The sequence below is a fragment of the Gadus macrocephalus genome, chromosome 4, assembly GCF_031168955.1.
Source record: "Gadus macrocephalus chromosome 4, ASM3116895v1".
NCBI classification, from domain to species: Eukaryota; Metazoa; Chordata; class Actinopteri; order Gadiformes; family Gadidae; genus Gadus; species Gadus macrocephalus.
The window spans coordinates 26,950,740-26,974,509 of NC_082385.1; the positions used below are offsets into that span (position 1 = coordinate 26,950,740).

The 23,770-nt window shown below is 47.5% G+C and overlaps 1 protein-coding gene across 1 annotated transcript in view; it reads right to left on the reverse strand.

Moving 5' to 3' along the window:
- Positions 1-23,474, reverse strand: part of LOC132456458 (sodium-driven chloride bicarbonate exchanger-like) — a 48,963-nt gene extending 25,489 nt beyond the window's left edge. Inside the window, 11 exon segments of the mRNA XM_060050814.1 lie at positions 1,449-1,609; positions 2,513-2,545; positions 2,547-2,589; positions 2,592-2,630; positions 2,633-2,650; positions 3,178-3,207; positions 3,210-3,267; positions 3,269-3,321; positions 6,857-6,938; positions 20,663-20,695; positions 22,995-23,474. Coding sequence (XP_059906797.1) covers positions 1,449-1,609; positions 2,513-2,545; positions 2,547-2,589; positions 2,592-2,630; positions 2,633-2,650; positions 3,178-3,207; positions 3,210-3,267; positions 3,269-3,321; positions 6,857-6,938; positions 20,663-20,695; positions 22,995-23,042 — 598 coding nt within the window. The 5' untranslated portion in view covers positions 23,043-23,474.
- Positions 23,475-23,770: the final 296 nt, after the last annotated feature.

Below are 23,770 nucleotides of genomic sequence, written 5' to 3' on the forward strand. Positions count from 1 at the left end.
GTCTAGAGAGGCAGACTCTAGGCCCTTGATGAAAGTGAAGAGCTGCATTCCCTTGCTCTATGCGGACATGCGGACCAGATAAACAGAGGGGGTCTTGGGAACAAAGAGAACGACGACCAGAGTCACGCCTCCAAAGACAGGCGGTTAAACACGTGAATAAAATACCTTTGTAAACAAATCTCTGTGAGTGGTTGAGCCAGTGAGGGCCAGAGGGCCACGGCGTTCATACTCGCTGTGTCAGAGGATCTGCATCGGTAATGAACCTCAGCGCTGAAACATCACGGCCCCCTCCCCGCACCCTCTCAGGTGCACACACACAAGTATAAAATGTCTGCGACATCAAGGACAGCGTCCTCTTGAGTATGACGCGCTTTTATTTTAGTATTTCTACAGGAAGCTGCACGACACAACGCGCCGCTCCATCGCTCGTCTGGTATTCCACCAGGCTTAAGATGTGAGGACACTTACCCCCCCCCAACACCCACAGTGCACCAGTGTGATTGCCTCCGCTGGTTAAATCTCTCCTTCCCATCTCCTTCCTGGAGTGTGCGCTGCCCAAACTCATCCCACTGTGGAGGATGAGGTCGCTGATGCTAAGCTCTTTGGATCACGGCCATCGCATCACCAACGCCTTGTGATGGCTCACTAACAAGAGCCTGTATCTAAACTCCCAATCCACGCGGTGTCCCTTTTCCAGCTGACCCGGGCCAACAAGACAGCTACAAGGCTACCGGCCCTGCTGAAGAAGTCTGATTATATTATGATATTATCATGCCAGGATAATCGTTTTTATTCATTACTCCCTTCGTTATTTCTAGGCTTGACTGACAAACCAATTAACTTTTGCTTTCAGTTTGGCTTAACTTTTTCGAGTGTTATATCTCTACTACGTGTACTTTTTAATATGAACTTTTCTCTTTAAGGGAGAAGGAAATGATTTTCAATGATTGTATTTATTTATTATAATTTTTATTATTCTAGCTATGTACTAATCAATAATTACACCGTTCTTTTTAGATTACGATGGTGAAGAAGTCCAATACAAACAATCGTCTTTCCTTGTCATAAAATCTATCGAAGATCAATCATGAACACGAACCAAGGGGATTTGGTGTGGGGGGGGGGATATGTTACTGTTACTGACTAGAGATCAATAAGATAAATATTTATTTTTCTTTTACAATTCAATAGTTAACTTATGGAACAGAACATAAGTAGCTATCAAAAATAAATCACATGCTAAGTCTCAATATTGGTCGAAATAATCGAATTATTTTCCCAAATGGTCAGCCCTACCTTAATCTGCGATTCCATCAGTCTGCTCACGTCCCCACCCAAAATTCGGTGTCAACGTTAATTCCGGGCGTTACTGAAACCGTAAGCTTGTGACCCAGTTACGGATGATGGCAGGGGGGGGGGGGGGGGGTTGAGGGTTTAAGGGTGCGTACCTGCGATCTCCTCCAGCGAGTTGGCTCTCATGTCCAGCATGACGGTGCCGTTCATGATGCAGCTCCGCAGCTCGAACAGGCTGTGCAGGGACAGCGTGGCCACGTAGGGCTTGCTCCAGCGCTCCCCGCCGTCCTCCACGTCCTCCTCGAACTTCAGCCACCTGGAGTTCGGGGAATCGTTGACGAAGAGTTCGTAAGAAACTTTTACTGTACCGACAACGATATGTTGTTTCTCTTTCTTCTGACAAATGTACTTCAGACAAATGTACTGGTAATGTATATGTAAATTAAAGGTGACACATTGTACCACCAGGTGTGAGTGTGATTAGCCGTGACAAGCCATTTTGAAAATCCGCCTCTTCTGACATCACAAGTGGGTGTGTGTTTCTAGATGTATGAAGAATAGATAAGCAACGTTTGTGACAGTCCACCGGGTAGGCTGGTGGACTTATCTATCCAGCACAAATCCAGGTGGACACGCCCACTTGTGATGTCAGAAAAGGCAGGTTTCAAAAAAAGGCTTGTAATGGCTAATTACACTCACACCTGATGGTATAATATTTCACCTTTAAGGGGGGTCACCTTTAAGTAACGCTCTTTTGAAACTAACGGGTTGGGAGACGCTTGAAGTGTCCGAAAGTACAGGGTTCGATCTCAGATCACTTAGTTCCGACCTGTAGGTGTCCTAAAAGTAACCTAACCCTTACCTGCTATTTAAAGGGGCAGTGTGTGAATTAAGTGGCATCGAGTGGAACAGCCTTAGCATGATATATATTATTCATTATTATGTTTAGTGTATAATCCGATGAAAATATTGTTGTGTTTCTGTTACCTTTAGAACAAACCCTTTATATCTACATAGGGAGCGGGAACTCCTCCGCAGAGCCCGCCATTTTGCACTGCCACATTATGTGTTAGCTTAACGAAAGTGTACTGTTAGCTTAGCGTTACTTGACTGCTAGCTTAGAGTAAGTTTACCATTAGCTTAGCGTTAGCTCGTGATACAATGAGTAGTGTGGCGCTAGTGTTCGTCCTGGGTGTGTACCATGGCTCCGGGGACGTACCTGGCCGTCTCCTTCCACTCGGCGTCCTCTCCTCCGGACACAGATCTCGTCCAGCTCCGTGAAGAGGGCGTGGGGATGTGCTCCTCGTCGCCATCTTCTGTCCCCAGCAGGAACTGCACCTCTGGGCCGGCGTGTCTGCTGCAGGGGGGGAGAGAGACGGAGAGAGAAAGAGATGGAGGTGGAGAAAGAGAGAGAGAGAGAGAGAGAGAGAGAGAGAGAGAGAGAGGAGAGAGAGAGAGAGAGAGAGAGGAGAGAGAGAGAGAGAGAGAGAGAGAGAGAGAGAGAGAGAGAGAGAGAGAGAGAGAGAAGGAGAGAGAGAGAGAGAGAGAGTGAGAGAAAGAGAGAGAGAGAGAGAGAGAGGAGAGAGAGAGAGAGAGAGAGGAGAGAGAGAGAGAGAGAGAGAGAGAGAGAGAGACAGAGAGAGAGAGAGAGAAACAAGAAAGATCGAGAGGGAAGAGACCCGAGATGGTGGCAGAAGGAGAGGGGGAGGAGAGGAAGAGGAGGAGGGAGAGAAAAATAACAAACAGAACGTTGGTAAAATATGTGTGGCGAACAGCGTGTTCTATCGCCGGAGGAAACACAAGTCAAATCAACGCCCGCTCAGATTTGGGGGACCGCCACGGGGACCTCAAACGACTCCCGATCTCCGTGGTCGAGAGACGTACTGTGTGAGGGGGATTCGTGGCCATCGTCACGCCGGAATCCCTCTCCTTGGAGCGCTTCCTGTGCCGGTGTCCATGGTGACGGTGGCGGCGGGTGAGACTTCCTGCCAAGCGGGACGTGGACCCCGATGTACAGCGTCCTGTGACCTGGGGACCCCAGAGAGAGACAGCAGACCAGAGGTTGGAGCCGTGCTACAATAGTTATTAGTAATACTAGCAGTAATACAATTTTTACTTCTATTTTTATTTGTATGTATTTAAGCATATGTATTCTCATTAAATGTCTGAGATATGTCTGTATGTTTCTCTGTCTTTTATGTCTGGTGAGCCAAAGAAAAATGTCCACCTTGGTGGACATTAAAGATTTAACCAATTATATTCTATTCTATGATAATGGCAAAACCAGCACAGCATATTTCTAACCGCAAGCATCGGAGCAGTGGTTCTCAACATGTGGGTCGGGATCCTCACGGTGGAAAAGGTTGTAAAAGGCCCATTTCTTGCTTTCGGTTTTATTTATTTATTCACCCCAAAAACGTCAGTTCAGACATCCTTTAAATATTCAAGAAGCGATTCGTGTCGAAGCAAATCTTCTGTGGAAGCGACCCGCTGCACTTTGTAACACGATACCCACAATGCAATGTTGTATTATGAAACATCGGTCGAGGGGATGAGTCAGAAGCTAAAATAAGGTGCTGTCTTGCGGTGGGACGCGAACAGAGACTCTGTGTTCTCTCGGCTGAGGAGGGCCAGGCTGACATTGCTCCCGCGCATCAGAGATCCCAACGTTGTTAACAAGGCCCTCCGAGCACGTTCTCTTTGTGTCTATCTGCGTGCAAAAAAATGTTTTATGTTTCAGTGTGTGTGTGTGTGTGTGTGTGTGTGTGTAAAATAATTTGCACACAATTGCTTGTACCCATTTGTGTGTGCGATAGTGTGCATTTGCGTGTATGTTCGCATTGGTTGTGTCTACGCACAACATTGTGTCTATGTTGTGCGTTTCCCCTTGTTTGTGTCCGCTTGCGCATGTGCACATGCTTTCCTCCACATTATCATATGTGTGTGTGTGTGTGTGTGTGTGTGTGTGTGTGTGTGTGTGTGTGTGTGTGTGTGTGTGTGTGTGTGTGTGTGCATATTTTTCCACTTGCATTTTGTTCGTTTGCATGTGTGCTTGTTTGTGATACTGATGATATATTTTTACATGTGTATGTGTGTTTGTGTTTGATTGTACTTCATGTGTGTGTGTGTGTGTGTGTGTGTGTGTGTGTGTGTGTGTGTGTGTGTGTGTGTGTGCCCTCAGGGCCCGCCTGATTGTAATCCAAGCGGACTGGTGACCTCTCTCCTGGCGGCCCGAGATGCACGCTCACTACTTCCTGACTCTGGCGGCCACCGGCTACTTCCTGTCTGCCTTGTGTCATCCTGATTTAACTTATGGTGCAATATTAATAACACAGTGTACCCTTCAATGTGTGCCAGACGATACGCAAACTGAAAGCCAGCGACAGCAATATATGTGGAGGCAACCTGAAGGACAGCATCAGCACCGCCAGGGTTCGTGGTTCGATTCCCGGGAAGCACACTTTGGATAAAAGCATCCGTGAAACGACACAACTAGTCGACGGTTATCTCCGAACTTAATCATACACAAACTAAATTTCTGCCTGGTTTTGTGCTACATTTACAGTTGTGTCAGCCCGATTCTTTACCTATTGCGCTTTCATTTACATTTAGGGGATTTTGCTGATGCTTTTATCCAAAGCGACTTGCAACCATTAATTCACACACTCACGGCGGAGTCAGGAGCAGTCAGGGTGAGGCGCCTTGCTCAGGGACACCTCAAAACTCACGCTAGGAGGAGCCGGGAATCGAATTAGCAACCTTCTGGTTACCAACTTACCGGTCGGCCCGCTCTAGCTCCAGAGCTACTGCCGCCCACTTATTGAACACAATCCTCCCTGGAAAATATCAGATTACGTGAGAGGAGTAAAGCCCAAATCACTCGACTCTGTTTAATAATGCATGCGAAGATCTGCAAAGACGCTCATAGAAGTCCTCCCAGAGCTCAGCAACACAGTGCCCTTCTCCACAGGGGATCGCGGTGGGAAATCACTGATTAGTCGATCGGTGAACACGTGTAGCACTTAGTTTTGGATTCTGACAGCCAGACGCATAAAAAGACCGCACCTAGCGTCACCAAAGTGCTGTTTCGTGTCCTTGTTTGTGGTCCACGACCGCCCGACAGCAGTGCATTTGAAGGGTTTTGAAACATCATTCTCACACGGATATATATTGCGTTTATCCAGCCTATTTTCTTCTGTATGCGTCAACCTAACGTGGGAGAATAAAAGCAGGCAGCTCTGTGGGCAGCTCTGTGATGATCAGCGTCGCGTCTCTCGAGTCCTGACGTGGATCTTGCGCGGCCTTGGGGTGAATTCAGTGTAAGGGACTTGATTCTCACTTTGTAACCAGAGCGTTTTCCTACATAGTTCCCATTCAGATACATCTCATTAAGCAACAGCTTGAGGGGGTAGCTGCGGATATCGGGTCTTGAACACAGAACCTTATGACACGTCTTTGCTGGTCTAGAAATGTCCAGGGCCCGGCACTGAATTGGTTGTAGCTTTTGTTGTGTGTGAGTGTTTATTTTGTGTGTGCGTATGCGTGCGTACGTGCGTTTGTGTGCGTGTGTCTGGTACGTGGTCAATAAAAATAGCTCAGATCCTCTGGGCGTGAGCCTCTGCTGATGTCATGGAATATGTTTTCTTGTGCCTTCCCTCGCCTTCCGCCTTGCTGCCGTGACGTCCGTACATCTGACGCCGCCGAAATACTCCATGATCCGATTATTACATTTTTTTTATAACTCTCTGATCTCTTGTCGACTGCCGGACAGTGTAGTGTCAGAAATATATTTAAAGTTGACCTCCAGCCTATTTAACCTGATTAAGATGAAAAAAGTGGTTCATACATTTTTGATGTGATTTGAATTTTCCACACAGAGGAAACATTTCCAGAAGAAGTAAAGAGGGGGGGGGGGGGGGGGGGGGGGGCTGAGGGGGGGGAGGGGGGGGGGCTGTGCGGATCAAAGGATTTTCCTGCTTCTCCAATGGGCTGACGCAGTGTCGCTGTTACCACGGCGCCAAAAACAGAGCGATAACCATGGCAACGGCCCAGCATCGCAGGATGAGAGCACCCTTGAGATGTAAGAGTGAGAGGGCCATGAGGACGTGCGATTTGTCCCGCGGTTTATTCACCGACGTTCACTCTCTTTAGTGTCAAAACTAAGATTTAATGCTCACGGTTGATGCCGCAGCCTGCTGGAAACATATGAGGTGTTTGAATTTGGTCCTCTCGTTCCCTTTTTAGTCCACATTTCAGGTTGTCACCATTTTTAAGCGTCATGAAGACATATGGCTTCGTTATGCAAATGAGCTAGCACAGGGCGAAATCGCCACATCTGTTTCGGCTTGTTGTTTTTTTTGGTCAAAGCGTTTGAAAAAAATATCTCGCTGTAGCATTTTCACTTCCTGACGCCACGTTATGAACAGATATCGGGATTAGCCGTGTCAAATCAAAACACAACAACACACCGCTGAAACAGGGGACCGGGCAGGATTGTGCATGGTCAAGCTGTTTTTGGTTTGTTGTTGTTTGTTGGTTTGTTGTTGTCCAGCTGATGTCGTACCTTCTAGCTCCTCCTTCTCAAAGTTGGTGTTGAGCATGGAGCGTGTTCCCCCCCGGTCGACCACCGCCTCTTCATCTGTTCTCTGCAAGACAAACAAACAAACGCGTCTAAACACATTTATCAGGCATATCGTCACTATAGACGCAGCACACATACGTGTGTGCTGTGAAAGGAGGAACATTCCCAAGCGTGATTCAGTGGAATGGTACTGAAACCAGAGAGAGAGAGAGAGAAAGAGAAGGACTCAGGCTCCGTCAGGTTCCATGTCTAAAAATATTGGTGATCTAAAAAGTAATAATAATAATAAAAAGCATGTGGACGGGCGAGGGGGGAGGGGGGGGGAGAGGGGGGAGGGGGGAGGAGTCGGCACAGTAGCGTATGTTCCTGACGGTGAATATTTAATGTCCTGGAGTTCGGAAACAAACAAGCTGCCGTTCGATAGGTTCAAGAGGAGGAAAACATTGCCCAGGCTCACTGGAAACACGTACTGGACCATCTGAACTTGGTGGGACGCCCCACCAGCACACGTCAATACTGAACTACAGCCACGGTCCGCCAGCAGACCGCCGCTGGAACAAAGAGTCAAAGGCCCTATGTGTTCAGCGAGGACCGTGTGGCATGGGCACAGACGGTATGACACTGACACACGTTAGGAATGATATAACACACATGATTCAAATGATGGGAGCTGTTAACAATCTGTGGTGGTGTGTGTGTGTGTGTGTGTGTGTGTGTGTGTGTGTGTGTGTGTGTGTGTGTGTGTGTGTGTGTGTGTCCGGCTGTAGCACCGTGAAAAGGTGATGAAACAGGAAGGGAACCGCAGTTACAGTCGGTGCATTATTATGAATGATGAATGATGAAATTGGGTCACAGCACTTAAAGCCTTTCACAGCGACAGACCAGAGCTGTGACTGTCACTGTTTAAAGCCACGTGACATCTTTTATATCCAACATCAACTGTTAGCTCCTTTTTATTTCAGTCGTGTCGTATGATTTGAGTAATAAAACGAAATGATTGTGTTTTAGAAAAAATGCTAAATCATGATCTCATCAACTAAAAATTGCTGTCGTAATATTTTTAGCTCCCCTTTCACAGAAAGACCTGCAACATGCTAGCACACAGCTTGGTGTGTTAGCCTCTAATCTAATCACATCCTGGCACATTTCGCCCCCGAATGAATACATCCTGTTTCCTGATGCGACACATCAAGGCAAAGTAAAAAGCGTTCAGAATACCGTATTTTTTACGCGGCCCTCAAAGCCAACACTTCTGGTGGCTGTCACATGTGATATATAGTCTGCATTTATATTGCGCTTTTATCCGAAGTGCTTTACAATATTGCCTGACATTGCCCCATTCATGCACACATTCACACACCGACGGCTGAGTCAACCATGCAAGGAGACAGCCAGCTCGTCGGGAGCAGTCAGGGTGAGGCGTCTTGCTCAGGGAGGCCTCAGTGCTCACCTAGGAGGAGTCGGGGATCAAACCAGCAACCTTTCGGTTATCAACCAACCCGCTCTACCTCCCTAGCTGCTGCCGCCCCTAAGACGAAAAACAGACAACGTTCATCTCAACATACTGTACCCACCCGCTGTGTGCCAACCTAAAGCCCCCTGATTTGGTGTTCCACTCCATAATGTGTAACCGGGGTAATCCTACAGCGATGTTCCCCTCGGCACTATCCGGGATTGGAAATATCGGGAGAAGAAGCGACGGACGGCGAACGAGGATTAGCTAATCGTCGCGTGAGCGCAGAGCTAAAATGTGTACGAGCGATTAAGATTTAAAATCGTTTTTAGGAAACGATTTTGAGAAAGCCATCAGTGTGAAGCTAAGTTGTGTGTAGTGTGACAACAGCGATTTTTTATTTTTTACACAACTTAAACAAGGACTAAATTCATCGTTCTTTCTTTTATTGTTAACTTCCGCTGCAGTGCTGTCACTACAAAATGATCGTAATCTGAAAAAATAACAATAGTACAATACATGACGAACGTGGATTCTGTTGGACAAAGCCACAGGATGCATTTGTGACAATTGATAATTGTTCATTAAAGAAGTTCCGTAAACTTTCAAAAGCACGATCAGAAGTTAACCGAGATTTTCAGATGTTACAACAGGCAATACCTGCGGAATCACCAAACCCGTTGAGGATGAAATATCGCCTTGCTCATGCCTTGCTCATGCCTTGCTCATGGGTACTGCCTTGCTCCTGGGTTATGAGCTCAGCCAGTAAGCCTCTGCATAAGCAAACAGTTCTCCTGCCATGAGCACGCTTGACAAATGTCCATTGACCGACATTGGAGAACCACTCCCTAAGCCTGACATCCATCAACCAACTCTGTAAAGGACCGTTACTCCATCCCTCCTTATCGCGGTCTACTTTATTGCTTCCTTGTTATAGCCTATTGTGTTGTTTTTAGTGTGACACATATTTGACCCGAAAATTATTCATATTGTCATTGTCAATTGTTCAGAAAAGTTCTTTAAAAGCTTTTTAAGCTGCCAAAAAATCGACTAACTACTAATGATCATGAAAATTATTACATCAACAACAGTGTTATTATCTGTGTGATAATTGTTATATGAGTTGTTATCTTATTGCCATTATTGATGTTGTTGTTGCTCTGAACCAGGTTTTAAAGCTGTGTATCTGTGTGTTTTAGGAGAATCTTATCCTGGCTCTGCCGTCCAGGGAGAGAAATCCTGTACGGATTAAGACACACACACACACACACACACACACACACACACACACACACACACACACACACACACACACACAGCCATGTGAGAGACGCCATGGCGTTAGGATGTATAGCTTAGAGGACAGATGTTGTGAGCTTAAACATGCACAGTCACAGACACACACACACACACACAACTACACACACATACACTCACACAGACACACACGCACACAGACACACACACACACACACACACACACACACACACATGCACACGCACACGCACACACAGCAGAACCAGATGAGGATACATCAGAAGTCTGGGGATGTTCTTTGTCCCTGGCAGATGCCTCATGATTATCACAGAGATCCCATTCCCCTCAAGTGTGATCGGTTCTGTGTCTGCCTTTCAATCCTATGGCCGTTCAATCCCGATGCAGAACGGGCGTCTTTCACCGTTACTTGACAGAACCACAGCCTCTCTCGCCCCTCTCTCTCCTCCTAGTGGAGAGAACCATAGTCTCTCTCGCCCCTCTCTCTCCTCCTAGTGGAGAGAACCACAGTCTCTCTCGCCCCTCTCTCTCTCCCTACTACTGGTGGACAGAACCACAGCCTCTCTCGCCCCCTCTCTTGCCCGTTGCAACTGGTGGCCAGAACCGCAGCCTATTCAGGACAACAAGGGAGGAGAGACAGCCTGACTGACTGAATTACAACAACAATACAATAAGGGAAAAAAATTGATACAGACAGATGGAAAGAAAGACGGACAAAAAGTAGCAAAGAAAAGAAAGAGAAAGAATGACAGACCGGCAGACATCTGGTCAGACGGACGGAAAGAAAGAAAGAAAGAAAGAAAGAAAGAAAGAAAGAAAGAAAGAAAGAAAGAAAGAAAGAAAGAAAGAAAGAAAGAAAGAAAGAAAGAAAGAAAGAAAGAAAAAAAACAAAGAAAGGAAAAAGACAGAAAAGTTTAAGGAAAGAGAAGGAGGCAAGAGAGAGAGGGCAGGCAAGCGGTAGAGGGGGAGGACAGTGTAACCAGCCCTCTGAGTAGATGGTCCTGTCTCAGCACTGATCTAACAGGAAGTGACATGCTGGGAGGTTGACCATCTCAGGGGGACCCCCCTCCCCCAGGACACCCCCTCTGGGAGGAACACTGTTCAGTCTCAGTGATATGCCTTCCCTCTCATTCCTCCTCCTCCTCTCTGGTACCGTGAGAACAGTAGTGAGGGTCTAAATCAGGCCCCGGCCGACTCAGGAACCTGGGTTTCATCTCGACTCAGGCTGCCATGGAAACATGTGTTTTGCGTCCATTAGTGATATCACAAAAAATCAGTGATATTGCTTCTTTATTTTACTCTGTTCACGTAAAAAACAAGAAAAACGTAGAGCCATCGTGTTGGATTTGTTGATAAGAATTTGATTTGTTCGCAGATGCGATCCCCAGAATTAGACACTAAGATGTATTCTGAGAAATCCAAATCCACAGGACTGGTTTTAACACGCTTTCAGAAAACATCAGCAGTTAATCGCACCGATGATACGATTTAGTCTTTAGCCGTTGCTGGAGAAAGCCTGAAAGGAGAAATGCATTGTTGCTAAGATGGTGGAAAATACAAAACTAGTATATATTTTCTCCTAAGAAATCTGTACCACAATGAGACCCTTCTAATGAGAAACAAATTGGTGTTTTAATGTCATTAAAAAGACAGCCAGGGTCGAAAGCCAGTAAATATAGATCATTATAAAACCGTAATTTTTTCCTATTGTCAAGTTGAAACCCAATTCAAGCAGTATGTAAATAATGCATTTAATTGACCATGTACCGTGAACGGCCATGGCACGCGACCAACTTTGAGAATTGCTGTTACGAGTCAAAGCAAAACTGCACAGAGGAATGCAGTTAATTATACATGATCCTTACTGCGGGGCAGTGACACAGAATCAATAACCTCATCCGCCATGTTATCAATTAAACAGGACGTCAATAAGTGAAAGCCTGCCACGGATGTTTATGTCACACAGCGTGACAGCGGGCAGTCGGTCAAATATGGTCTGTCATGTCAGACTCCTTGACCCTGATTGTGGCTTCGTTGCGTGTGTGTGTGTGTGTGTGTGTGTGTGTGTGTGTGTGTGTGTGTGTGTGTGTGTGTGTGTGTGTGTGTGTGTGTGTGTGTGTGTGTGTGTGTGTGTGTGTGTGTGTGTGTGTGTGTGTGTGTGCGCGTGCCTGCCCACGTGTGTGTTTGTGTGTTTGTGCGTAAGGACGGGGTAGAACCGTACCATATAAAATAACTGGATAATTAATCATCACTTTTAATCGACCCTATATGACATATATCCAAACATTATGTTTGAGTGAAATGCTCATCTGGGATCCAGTAGTCCTGTATTAAAGCAGAAGCAAGTAAGCTTCAGAGGCAAGAGGTACAGAGATTCGGACCAAAAACTGAAACTCCAAGGGGCGGAGCTACGCCGTTTTCCCTGTTTTGTTATGGAGATGTTCTTCTGAGCAAAACTCAGATATGTGAATGGATGAGGCTTTCACAAGGGGATTGTTAGAGTGGGAAGTGTGTTTCAAAGGGTCAGACTGTTAGACTGGGGGTAGAGACTCTTTTACAGTGTAGTACAGTCGGCCGAGTCTGTATTCACCAATCACGTTACTTACAGATCCCCGCCTCCGGTCACGATTGGTCGAAATAAATATGAAGCCATGACAGATTGAAAAAGCCAAGTACCCCCAGATTAAGGCCCAATCCCATTTCTACCCCTTACCCCTTCCCCTTACCCCTCCCCCTTGTTTTGAAGGGGTAAAGGGAAGGGGTAAGGGGTAGGAATGGGATTGGGCCTTTAACTTGTCTGCCATCAGAACTTTCAGATTAATCATATGTTTGCCTTGTGCGACCACAATCCAAGCTAACAATATTATTAATTTGATTAATTTGAATGCTAACAGTTATACGAACTAGAGGTAATAGTTGCAGTATTTATAGTACACGTATCAATAGTATCAAACCATTGTTGTATTAATAGGAGTAGTAGTGGCGGCAGAAACAGCAATGGAACGTTTGTGTGTGTATATGTGCTTGCCTTTGTGTATTTGTGTTTATCACATGCATAAGCGGGTGCTTATGTTTGTTTGTGTTTTTGAGAGGGTCTCAGCGTGAACCTGTTGGTCTTTCGCTACGATTGTGTACGTGTGTGTGTGTATGTGTGTGTGTGTGTGTATGTCTTGCGTGCAGGAGGTGTGTGTGCATTTGTGTGTGTGTGTCTTGCGTGCAGGAGGTTGGTGTGCATTTGTGTGTGTGTGTGCATGTGTGTGTCTTGCGTGCAGGAGATTTGCGTGTATTTCTGTTTGTGTGTTTGTGTGTGTATGTGTGTGTATGTTTGTGTATGCGTTTGCGTGTGTGTGTGTGTGTGTGTGCGTCTTTCTGGCAGGAGGTGTGTGTGTATTTGTGTGTGTGTGTGTGTGTTTGTGTGTGTGTGTGTGCGTGTGCGTGCGTGTGCGTGATGCTTCAGCCTGACCTTCAGGCTGAAGCAGTGATCTTGAGCTCCAGAGTGATCCTCCAGCCTGTTTTGTATTCATGGATGCTCCCTGATACCGTAATAATGTATTCCAACCGGGAGCCTCTCTGCATAGAGAATATGTTTACTTTACCAGGGACAAAGAGTACAGACAACAGGCTTACATAAGCCTATTGATTTGCAGGGATGTACATATGAATGAAAGCACATAATGGAACAAAAAACATACACGACATGTATGTACAAATGTATGTACAAACACGCACGCACGCACGCACGCACGCACACACACACACACACACACACACACACACACACACACACACACACACACACACACACACACACACACACACATAAAACCACATACATACAGTGCAATACTGTAATTTCTGGTTACACACATAACAAACACACAGTCATAACACAAGCCATACTTCAACACACACAAAAAAACACACACATACACACTCACATACACACTCACATACACACACACACATAAACACACACACTGACACACAAACTCACACACACACACACAAACAACCCACCCACACATACACACAACCACGTAGATACGGTGCAATCTTACTGTATTTTCTGGGCGCACACATAACATGCACACAGTCATAACACTAGCTATACATCAAACCCACACACACACAAACATAAAGACACACAGACAAACACGCAACGCATCCTACCACAATTTCTGATTACATTTGTGTGTATATGGATGTATATGTGTGTGTGTGTGTGTGTGTGTGTGTGTGTGTGTGTGTGTGTGTGTGTGTGTGTGTGTGTGTGTGTGTGTGTGTGTGTGTGTGTGTGTGTGTGTGTGTGTGTGTGTGTTTAACCACATGATGCCGTTAAACCTAAAGACTCCCATCATTTGTAATCTGTTTAGGATGCACTGCACTCTGTGAGTCTCTATGACTAAAGCATCAATAGATTATACCTATGACTTCATTACTCAACGGTGAAAAAGCAGTTTGATTGGTTTTCCGCCCTCCATTGAGTTGTAGTCACGTTTGGGAAGCCTAACCAGTCCTCATCCGATGACCTAGTTCTCAAGTTCGTACACAATTATCATTTTGTAAATCTCTTATGGGACTGAGCTACACCAAAAACCAAACTAGAAAGCCAAACTAAATGGTACACCAGTGGCATGTAATACATAAAGCCCTAGCATCCTAACAACAACAAAGGAGATAAAGAAAATAGCTCTAACATGGAGGAATTTTTGTCAAAACAAAAAAGTACAATATGAGAGCAAATGTTATTGTTGTTGTTTATGGGGCCCGTGGACAGGGTCAACACAGTCAGTGTACCCAAGACCCCTGATCGCAGCCCCGTGCCCAAGACCGCAAGATTAAACTGCGGCGAGCCACCAGCTAGCATAACAAACAGTCACGATCGCAGCTTCTCTGTGTACGCAGGCTACCTCGTTACGCAGGCAGGCAGTCAGCACAGGCTAGCCTGTCTAGTAGCAGCCCCGCCTCCGCACAGGAGAGTGTCGTTTAATTAACTGCCGATTAACTAGACAATCATCCATGTTTAAACAATACCACTGTGTGTCGTTAGCCTGTTGCCTCTACCCCGGGGCTCTGACACAAGAGTCCCGGCACAAGCAAAGACTCAGGGTGCAGAGATCTAGGAAACAGTTGTAGACAGATAGTGCGACATTTAAGGCTCAGTTATGCTTGGACGTCGACGCAACGCAAGGGGGTTTAACCATTACTTCCTTTCAGACCCTCCTGGCTTCCACCGCAAGGGCCTGACGTGCGGCCCCCAAAAATTGTAACCTTGCTTAGAGGCAACCCAGTAGCAAGGAATCTGAAGGGTCCGCTAACGTAAACCCGTCATAAACCGCAGAACCAAAACAGAATCATGATTGCGTCTAAGCGACTGCGTGGATATTGCGTTGCGTCAACGTCCAACCATAATTCTAACATAACAGATGCTGACTAACAGTTGTAGACCAATGGATCTCTAGATCCATAGATCGAGAACAACAGTTCTAGAATCGCTTCCTAGTCCTACACCAACTCTTCTGCCCCAATAGATCTAGGCCAACAGTATAGGGAATAATACAAGTGTCAGAACCTCAGTGATCAATAGGTAATGAATTAACCACAGCATGTGGTTGGTTATATCAAGTCTGCCTCATTCTATTACAATTACACTGCTCTCTCTGTCTGCCTGGGTTAAACTTGCATTGCTCAACAATGTATCTATATAGTATGTCTACTCTATCATCACAAAATTAATGATATTCAAAAGCTACACATCAATATCAATTCAAGGGCTTTCAATGTAATGTCCTGATTGTACCCATACTTCCATACATTTAATCTTATATTCTGCCACATTGATTCACCATATACCGAGAGAGATGGCTCAAGCACTAACCGGAGATAAACAAACCGAAAGTAAAAGTCCTCCCCATCAACATAGCTGGGTCCCTCCCAGTACATGGGTTTCGAATGACAGGCTAAAGCAACCCAACTGCTGGTGGGGGAGGGAAGGGAAGCAGAAACCGCTGAGGTGGTCAACAATGGAGGAACGGATCCGCTATCACCTGGTGTTATCCTTCAGAAAGTAAAGCCAGTTATACAAACAGATCTCTGTCTCACAAACTGATATTCACACCGGCCTCAGGTGATGTGAAGCTCTGATAGGATTGATTCACACCGGTTCATTCTCACTGCGGCGCAGGGAACACTCTAGTATAGCGCGCCTGCTCCGCGAGCTAGCTAGCCCGCTAGCCGGGGATATGTTTGTAGGTTTTCTGGAAGCTATCTCCCCTGAGGTTCCCTGGTGAGGACAGAGCAGTCGGGGATGAGGAATGTTTACATTAGCTTCAGAACCAGGGCACGAGGTGTACCCTAGAAACAGCTTATTCAGGACTAGCACACAGCGCCATGTGTTGGGTGCCACAGCGAGCCCTGAAGCACATTGTGAAGAGCACATGACGTGCCAAGCAAAAAATCTGCTATACGCCTGGTTATAATGTAAATCTGTGTGTTTGCTGTAAAGCTGATTTAGCAGCGTGGCTTACGCTACACGCTACATCAAACCAGGTGGGTTGAGCACGGCGCAAGCCAAGAGAGAGAGGCAGGAGGTGGGGCGGGGGATGGGGATTAACCGTCACCGTACAGGCCCCTGTGATTGGTGCGGTCGCTTTGAGCCCTACAGAGGGCAATGGTTGCCGTGGTAATGGAGGCAGGATCAGCACTTGGAGCATCCCGGGGTAGGAAGGTGGTCCGTGGGTTTATTCTAGTTAAGCATCTCCTAAAGCGGGACACTCCATGGTTCAAATCAACCGACCTCTCAAGCCCTGTCAAAGAAGGTAAACACAACAACGAAAGCCAACACCTACAAATGCCAACACACCTCAGCAACGAAGGCACAACCCTAACCCTAACCCTAACCCTAACCTAACCCTAACCCTAACCCTAACCTAACCCTAACCCTAACCGTAACCCTAAATCTAAACCCAAGTATGAGCAGGATAGGTGCAGTGTAGACGATCTAAGGGTCTCGATCCCCGATGTCCTATAAGCATTAACCTGCGTCCAACATCCCTGAGCATGACGCCCCTAACCCCCTACCCGCTCCATCATGGCATAATGAATTGAATTTCCCCGTCCATTCCACTCTAGCTAACACATACACCACCACCACCCCCACCCCCGAATCCATCTGCTGACTGACCTCCTCAGGACCTTCCACATTCAGCCTGGCACTGGTGAGCCACGGAGCAGTAGTGCCCGTAGCATTGCCTTATTAACTATACATGAACGAGCGCCGGTGCCAGGTGCAGAGCTAGCATGCCTCTGCGTGGCTTCGCGGTGCTAGCAGGCAGTGACACCAACCCACACAGCCGCTCTCGTGAACGGTAGCACTATATAAAACACGTTATTTGAATCCCAGTCAAACCTGGGGAAGATCAAGAGGGCTTAGCGTGATGATGTGCGCTCTGCCTGCTATCTGACGTCGCCGGCGACAAGCTAACCCTCGCAGCGATGGGAGAGTCACGCGATGATGCTAGGCTAAATGTCGCTCACGTGGACGCACGTCGCACGACCCTTTGAACACCATCACGGGATCCGGTCGGGATAGCTGCGCGTTGTTATGACCCAGGAGGGTCCGAAACAACCTTGAGATCAGGACGGTCGGACAGTCGAACGGTCGGACAGGGAGAAGAGACAAGCGAGGAGAAGGGGAGAGCGAGAGTGGACCTACCTGGTAAACAAATCCGTTGTGGGGGTCCAGGGAGAGCATAGTTGCTCTCCGACGAGGGGAAACCGGTACGACCGCTCTCTTTTCTGTGTGTCTGCCGCAGATGAAAGATGAGAGTGTACGGATATGTGCCCCGCAGGGAGGCTGAGACTAGGTGTGTGTGTGTGTGTGTGTGTGTGTGTGTGTGTGTGTGTGTGTGTGTGTGTGTGTGTGTGTGTGTGTGTGTGTGTGTGTGTGTGTGTGTGTGTGTGTGTGTGTGCGTGCGTGCGTGCGTGCGTGCGTGCGTGCGTGCGTGCGTGCGTGCGTGCGTGTGTGTGTGAGTGTTTGTGTGTATGAGTGTATAGGATGCGAGCTCGAGTGAGAGCACACAAGCAAGGACGAGCAAGGAATAGAGATAGTGAGAGAGAGAGAGAGAGAGAGAGAGCCTGAGAGAGTGAGCCAGAAATAGTGAAAGAGAGGGAGAGAGAAAGAGAGACAGAGCAAGAGAGAGAGAGACAGAGAGGGAGCGAGAGAGAGTTAGACAGGACACAGGGAGAGAGAGAGGGAAAGAGAGAGATAAATAGAAAGAGTGCACCCTGGTTTCTCTCTCCTCAGCCAAGTCTGTCAACAGCTTCTCCTGCTCCCATGACACAGTTTGGCTTCCCGTAGAATCCACCTGAACAGCTGCCCTGCTCGCAAACACAATCAGGACCAGGACCAGGACCAGGACCAGGACCAGGACAACGACCACAACCACGACCACGACCACGACCACAATCAGGGACGGGACCACGACCAGGAGCCCCAACAAACGCAAACAATCGGAGCTCAGCTCAGCTCGGATCAGCTCCCCGCTCTCGTCGGCACTGTCTGTTCTCTGACAGCTTGTGTGTCCAGAGGGCAGCATCAAATGTTTCTGACAATCATCCCTCGGCCAATCCACACTCCCCCCCCCCCCATCCCTCCCCCCGCCCTCCTTTAGGGATTTGCGACGTTGATGCGCACACGCTCCCCGTGCGCGGTGTGTGTGTGCGCGCGGCCCGTGGTTGAGTGCGTGTGCTGAAGAGCTGTCAGGCCCCCGCCGAGGCCATGTTACCTAAGAGGGAGCTGGGCTTGTTGAGTCAGGGCAGGCCAAACAAACACACTGGGTTCTGGTTCTGGTGTCGGAGACGCTTTCAAAACAAAGGTCCTCATATTGAGTGACTGCGTGAGGGACACACCGTGGAACATGGTGTGTGTGTGTGTGTGTGTGTGTGTGTGTGTGTGTGTGTGTGTGTGTGTGTGTGTGTGTGTGTGTGTGTGTGTGTGTGTGTGTGTGTGTGTGTGTGTGTTTTAGTGTGATTTTGTTTGTATATACATGGGTACATGTGTCTGCATATACTATGATAATATGTGTGTGTGTGTGTGTGTGTGTGTCTGTGTGTACATTTGGTGTGTGTGTGTGTCGGGGGGGGGGTGGGGTGTGTGCGTGTGTGTGTGTATTGTTTGTACCCGAGTGTGTGTTTGCATGTCTTTATATCTTTACGTGTATTTGTGTGCCCCGTACGCGTATTATTGAGGGCAAATGGGTGTGTGTGTCTGAGTCTGTGTGACGGGGTTCAGTATCATGTCTGGGTGTGTGTGTCCAGGTTCAGTATCATGTTCACAGCATAACTGAGTATCTAACAACTATCTAACACTCTCTGACGCTCTCTGACAATCTCACTCTCCCTCTCGCTCTCCTTCCATCTTCAACCTTTCACCACAACAGATGCATTCTCTGCAAACCTCCCTCCACTCCTAACTCTTCATCAATTGATATCTACCCTTCGAAAGATCTAACCTCATCTAACCAACCCAGCATCACCTTGTTTGATGCTCATAGTAACAAAAATGTACATTTAAATGTATAGAATTGTGTCCGAAGCAAATTAAGGGTCAATTCAGTGTTTGGACCTTTCTGACTGGGAGCCACTTCTGCACTATCGTGCACCAGGACATGAAATCCCATCAAGTACGATGAAACATTAAAAGGTCACAGCCGGTCCAGGATGCTTATGTGGAGTGGTGGTCCTGGACGCTGATCCAGGAACACCCTGTTGACAGGGCCACGCTTGGCGGCATTCCAGCTAACGCTATCCCGTCACAACCCATCTGTCCCAGTCCGGAAGGTAACCCCCATCTCACTGGACTTGGTTTTGGCACTGGTGGGTATATCCCGCACTGGTGGGAGGAGCCTAGGATGATTCTGGGATTGAAAGATGTGGACAGAGTCTTTAGAAAGCAGGGGAAGGACATGGGAGGGATTCTGACCGAGTTCAGGGCATACTCTGATTGAGTTATGATTGCCGATTGGTCGCTTTGGATGAAGATGTCTGCTAACACAGAGCGATTGTGATGTGACTCTACGGAAGCGGACTAAATTGGCTGGATCCTTTTTGTAGAGATGAAAATACCATGAATTTTGGGACATCGACTGCAAAAGTACTCAGAAGAAGAAGAACATTCAGAAGAGTGTAATGGGCATTTATTATCAATACTTCAATACTAAATGATAGCATGGTCCCAGGCATCTAGGACATCAATGTAAAAGCACTATCACTTTAGTGATGGAATTGGAAGTATAACTCCCTAGAAAACCAATATTTCCCTCCACTGCTCTATCTGTGGGATACATATTTTACATGAACTATACTGTTACGCATTGTCTGTGTGAGCATGTGTGTATGTGCGGGCGTGTGCTTTTCATACACCCCTCTCGCTTATAGCAGCCCAAACATACACTGGAGCAAAAGCCCACTGCGTCTCCATGAGGCTCCAAGTGCATGCAACAACGAGACGACAATTGAGAAGATTGCAAGTGCCCATCCATGGCACACGGCGTGTTACCAGGGTTACGTAAGCGGGGACTCTGTCTGAACAGATGCCATTGCTGACCCACTCCCCCCCCCCCCCCCCCCCCCCCCCCCCCCTCCTCCTCTCATCTGTATGCAACATCTCAGCTCCTGTCTGTCTGCTTCCATTAATCCACTCCCACCCCCCCCCCCTCCCTCCACCAACAACACGGTCTCGGGCGCGATGAAACCCAACGCGATGAAATCCTCCAATGACTTCCATTACGTTTTAATGTCGGCCGTGAAAGTATGACATCACCGGGCCGCATACCAAACCATGCGTCCCTGGGCTTTTGTTTGGTTTCCCCATTAGAGGGACAGATGGACATCCCAGGTCCCTTTGGGACGGCGGTGAGGGAGCTCTATTAATAAACTTCAAACATCTGCACAGCGAGCCCGGGTCGATTTCAAATTAAGGAGAGAAAGAACGGAAATAGCCGTGTTGAATAAAAAGGAGGCCACTCATTTCCTCACGCGAGAAGAAGGATTTACTCACCACTTCTTTGCCGTCTTGAGGACTCTGTTGTTCCTGTGAGAGGAGTCAGAAGAAGATGTGGATTAGACGGAGAGTTTTGGTCGGAAGAGGATATCTAGCCAACGTCTCTGAGGTGTCTGGTCTTGGCACGCTAGCTTTGTAAACGCCTAACATCCAATACCACCTGATTCAATACCAAGAGCCATTCCAGTTAGGAAATGAATTTGGACCAAAATAAATAGCGGTTCATAGGATTGAGGGTGTGGCACTTGAAACAATGAGAACGATTCTCTTCTAGACACCTTGAGTCTCTCCAATTTGTCATCCAGCTAGGATTCCCAGGGACTGGGAATATAACCACATGTCATCGCCATGCTTAGCATGACGACGCATTTGGCGGGCAACGGTGGAATAGGCGGCAATTTTGTGCGGCTGACAAAGCTGACAACACCCCCAGCGCATTGTCGCTGCAAGGGTGATTTTGGCGGTGGCGGTGTTGGTGGGGGGGGGGGCAGACACTCCATTCCACTCCTGCTAAAGTCTGCCCCAGGTTTTGCAGAAAAGAAACGGCACAAACAAACACACACACACACACACGCACACACGCGCACACACACACGCGCACACACACACACACACAGACGAACAGGCGCAGCGTCAAAAGATCTGAAGTCCCCCTAAACACACATGGGAATACGGAATGGGAAAGAAATTACATCGTTATTCCCCCTCAAGAGAGATGGCTGTTTGTACCCATATAAAGTAGGGCGATACTGATGAGTACTGTCTCTCTCTTCCTCTCTCTGTCTCTCTCTCTCTCTCTTTCCCTCCCCCTCTCTCTCTCGGTCTTGGGGAAGACTCTATCACTCTCCCTTTCTCCATCCCTGCGGTCCCACCTGAATGCTAATAAATAGAAGCCCCGCGATACGAACTTGTGGGGAGAACGGGGTTTAAACTCACGCGTGTGTGTGTCTCTGATGCATGGGCCTATTTATTTCTGCTCCACCTGTGTGGTCTACTCTAGAGGGGCTTTTTAAAGACCTTAACACCACTTCACACATTGTGTTCACCACCTCAACCTATCAGCGCACATCGGCCCAGGACCAAAACCAGAGAGAGAGGACCAAGGCTGGTGATTCTTTACGCACTTGAGGGAGCTGGGAGGACCCCTCTATGGGCCCGTGGTTGGTAGTGTAGCAGACCCCACATCCTCAGGAGGAATCGGGTGTTGTGGTGTTGACTCAGTATTGCGCAAAGCGACTGGTGTGTTGCGTACAACAAATTGCACCTCTCTCGCTCACTGCCTCTCCCTCCATCTATGTATGATCTCTCCATCTCTCTGTTTATCTATTCCACTGGCTATGAGGTGGATTAATGGAGGTGGTGGAGGAGGAGGAGGAGGAGGAGGAGGAGGAGGAGGAGGAGAAGGGGGCAGCTGTCGTATGTGGGAGAAATGAGAAGAGTGTAATGTAGCTAGACCATGTCCAGTACAAATCGCTAATCTATTAAAACTCGCTGATTTCATTGATTTCTACTTCCATGTTTGTGTGCGGTGCCCCACAAAAGAAATACAGAACACACACACACAAGTTAAGTGGCAGTTTGTGATTATACACTGCGGTCCTGTGAAGACCGAGTGAGTGAGTGAGTGAGTGAGTGAGTGAGTGAGTGAGTGAGTGAGTGAGTGAGTGAGTGAGTGAGTGAGTGAGTGAGTGAGTGAGTGAGTGAGTGAGTGAGTGAGTGAGTGAGTGAGTGGGTGGGTGAGTGGGTGAGTGAGAGAGGAAGGGGGGGGGGGGGGGGGGGGGTATGACTGTTGTATGCTCTACAGTTACAACCAGAACGCTGCAGTAACCTGAACTCAAAACAACAGGAAAAAAAAGACTTTAATATAACTATGAACCTTGTTCGTTTAGAGAAAAATGCAAGAGGCATCTCAACGATTCTGGAGTTTCTCTAATTTGCTATAATTTGCTCTCATTTCAGCATATAATCTAATCATGAATAATTATCATGAAGTATAAAATGGCAGCGGCACATCTATAAATGCAAAAAAGTATATGCTGCAATGGATTACGTTTGAAACCGCAAAACGCAAATCTTCCAATTTTGAAATAAAATCCTTGATGACGATTGACCCAACAAGTAGCCCAAATATAAATGCAGCTCAAATATGGGTCACATAATAACGCACTACATAATTCATGGAATTCAACAGACGTTTTCCATCATATACAATCGTCCATACACGCATATTGATAACAGGCTGTCAACGTGACTGGCCAACATTTCTTCAAAGAAAAAAAAATGGAATTCTATATATTTATATATATAATGGTGGCGCGTCTATTCTCACCGTTGGCAGCAGCGGCTCCATTTGAGCGCCTTGGTCCGTTATGTCCATCTTGTCTTCTCCTTGGTGTGTTGTCCTGTTTCACACAAGGTGGGTTCGAGATGCGCCGATATCCTGTGTCTCCTTCCTCCGTCAGACGCACCAAAGAGCGGATGCTTTCTCCTCACACAAACCGGCTGGGGGTTCGCTCAGATGGAAGAAGGCATTGTGTAGTCCTGCCCTACATCATTTACGCATGAGGGGGGGCTGGGAGTGTGGTGGTGGTGGTTGGGGGAGGCACTGCTTCCCAATTCACGCGCTCATAATCTCGGGACTCGCGTTCTGTTTCGCCGCGACGCGGTCTTGGCCCCACGTCTGGAGCGGGGGGGCTTGTTGTTACCGTAGCGGTGTACACACACACAAACACAGCGTGAGTATGGCGACGTGCGCCTAAGCATTCGTTGGTATCACGGGGTGCGCCTTATTGCGCGGCGTACATACCCGGTAACATTGGTGATCTAATGCTAATGCGTATTTGGGATCTAGGCCATTATGCGACGCCGATGTGATTCATTTCGACAATATAAGCCGAGATGAAGGTGGTCGGTGTTTCATTCCGCTTAATTAGGTCTAAATGGTGGGGGGGGGGGGGGGGTCCTTTTCGCGTGATGTTTTTCGTGTTTCCCACATGTATAACCTGGATATTCTACCATCATACACGCTACAGCCCGGTCACGCTTCTGTCATTAGGGTCAATTTCCTTTCCAAAATCGATTTAATTGAGGCTGATGAGCCCGCCA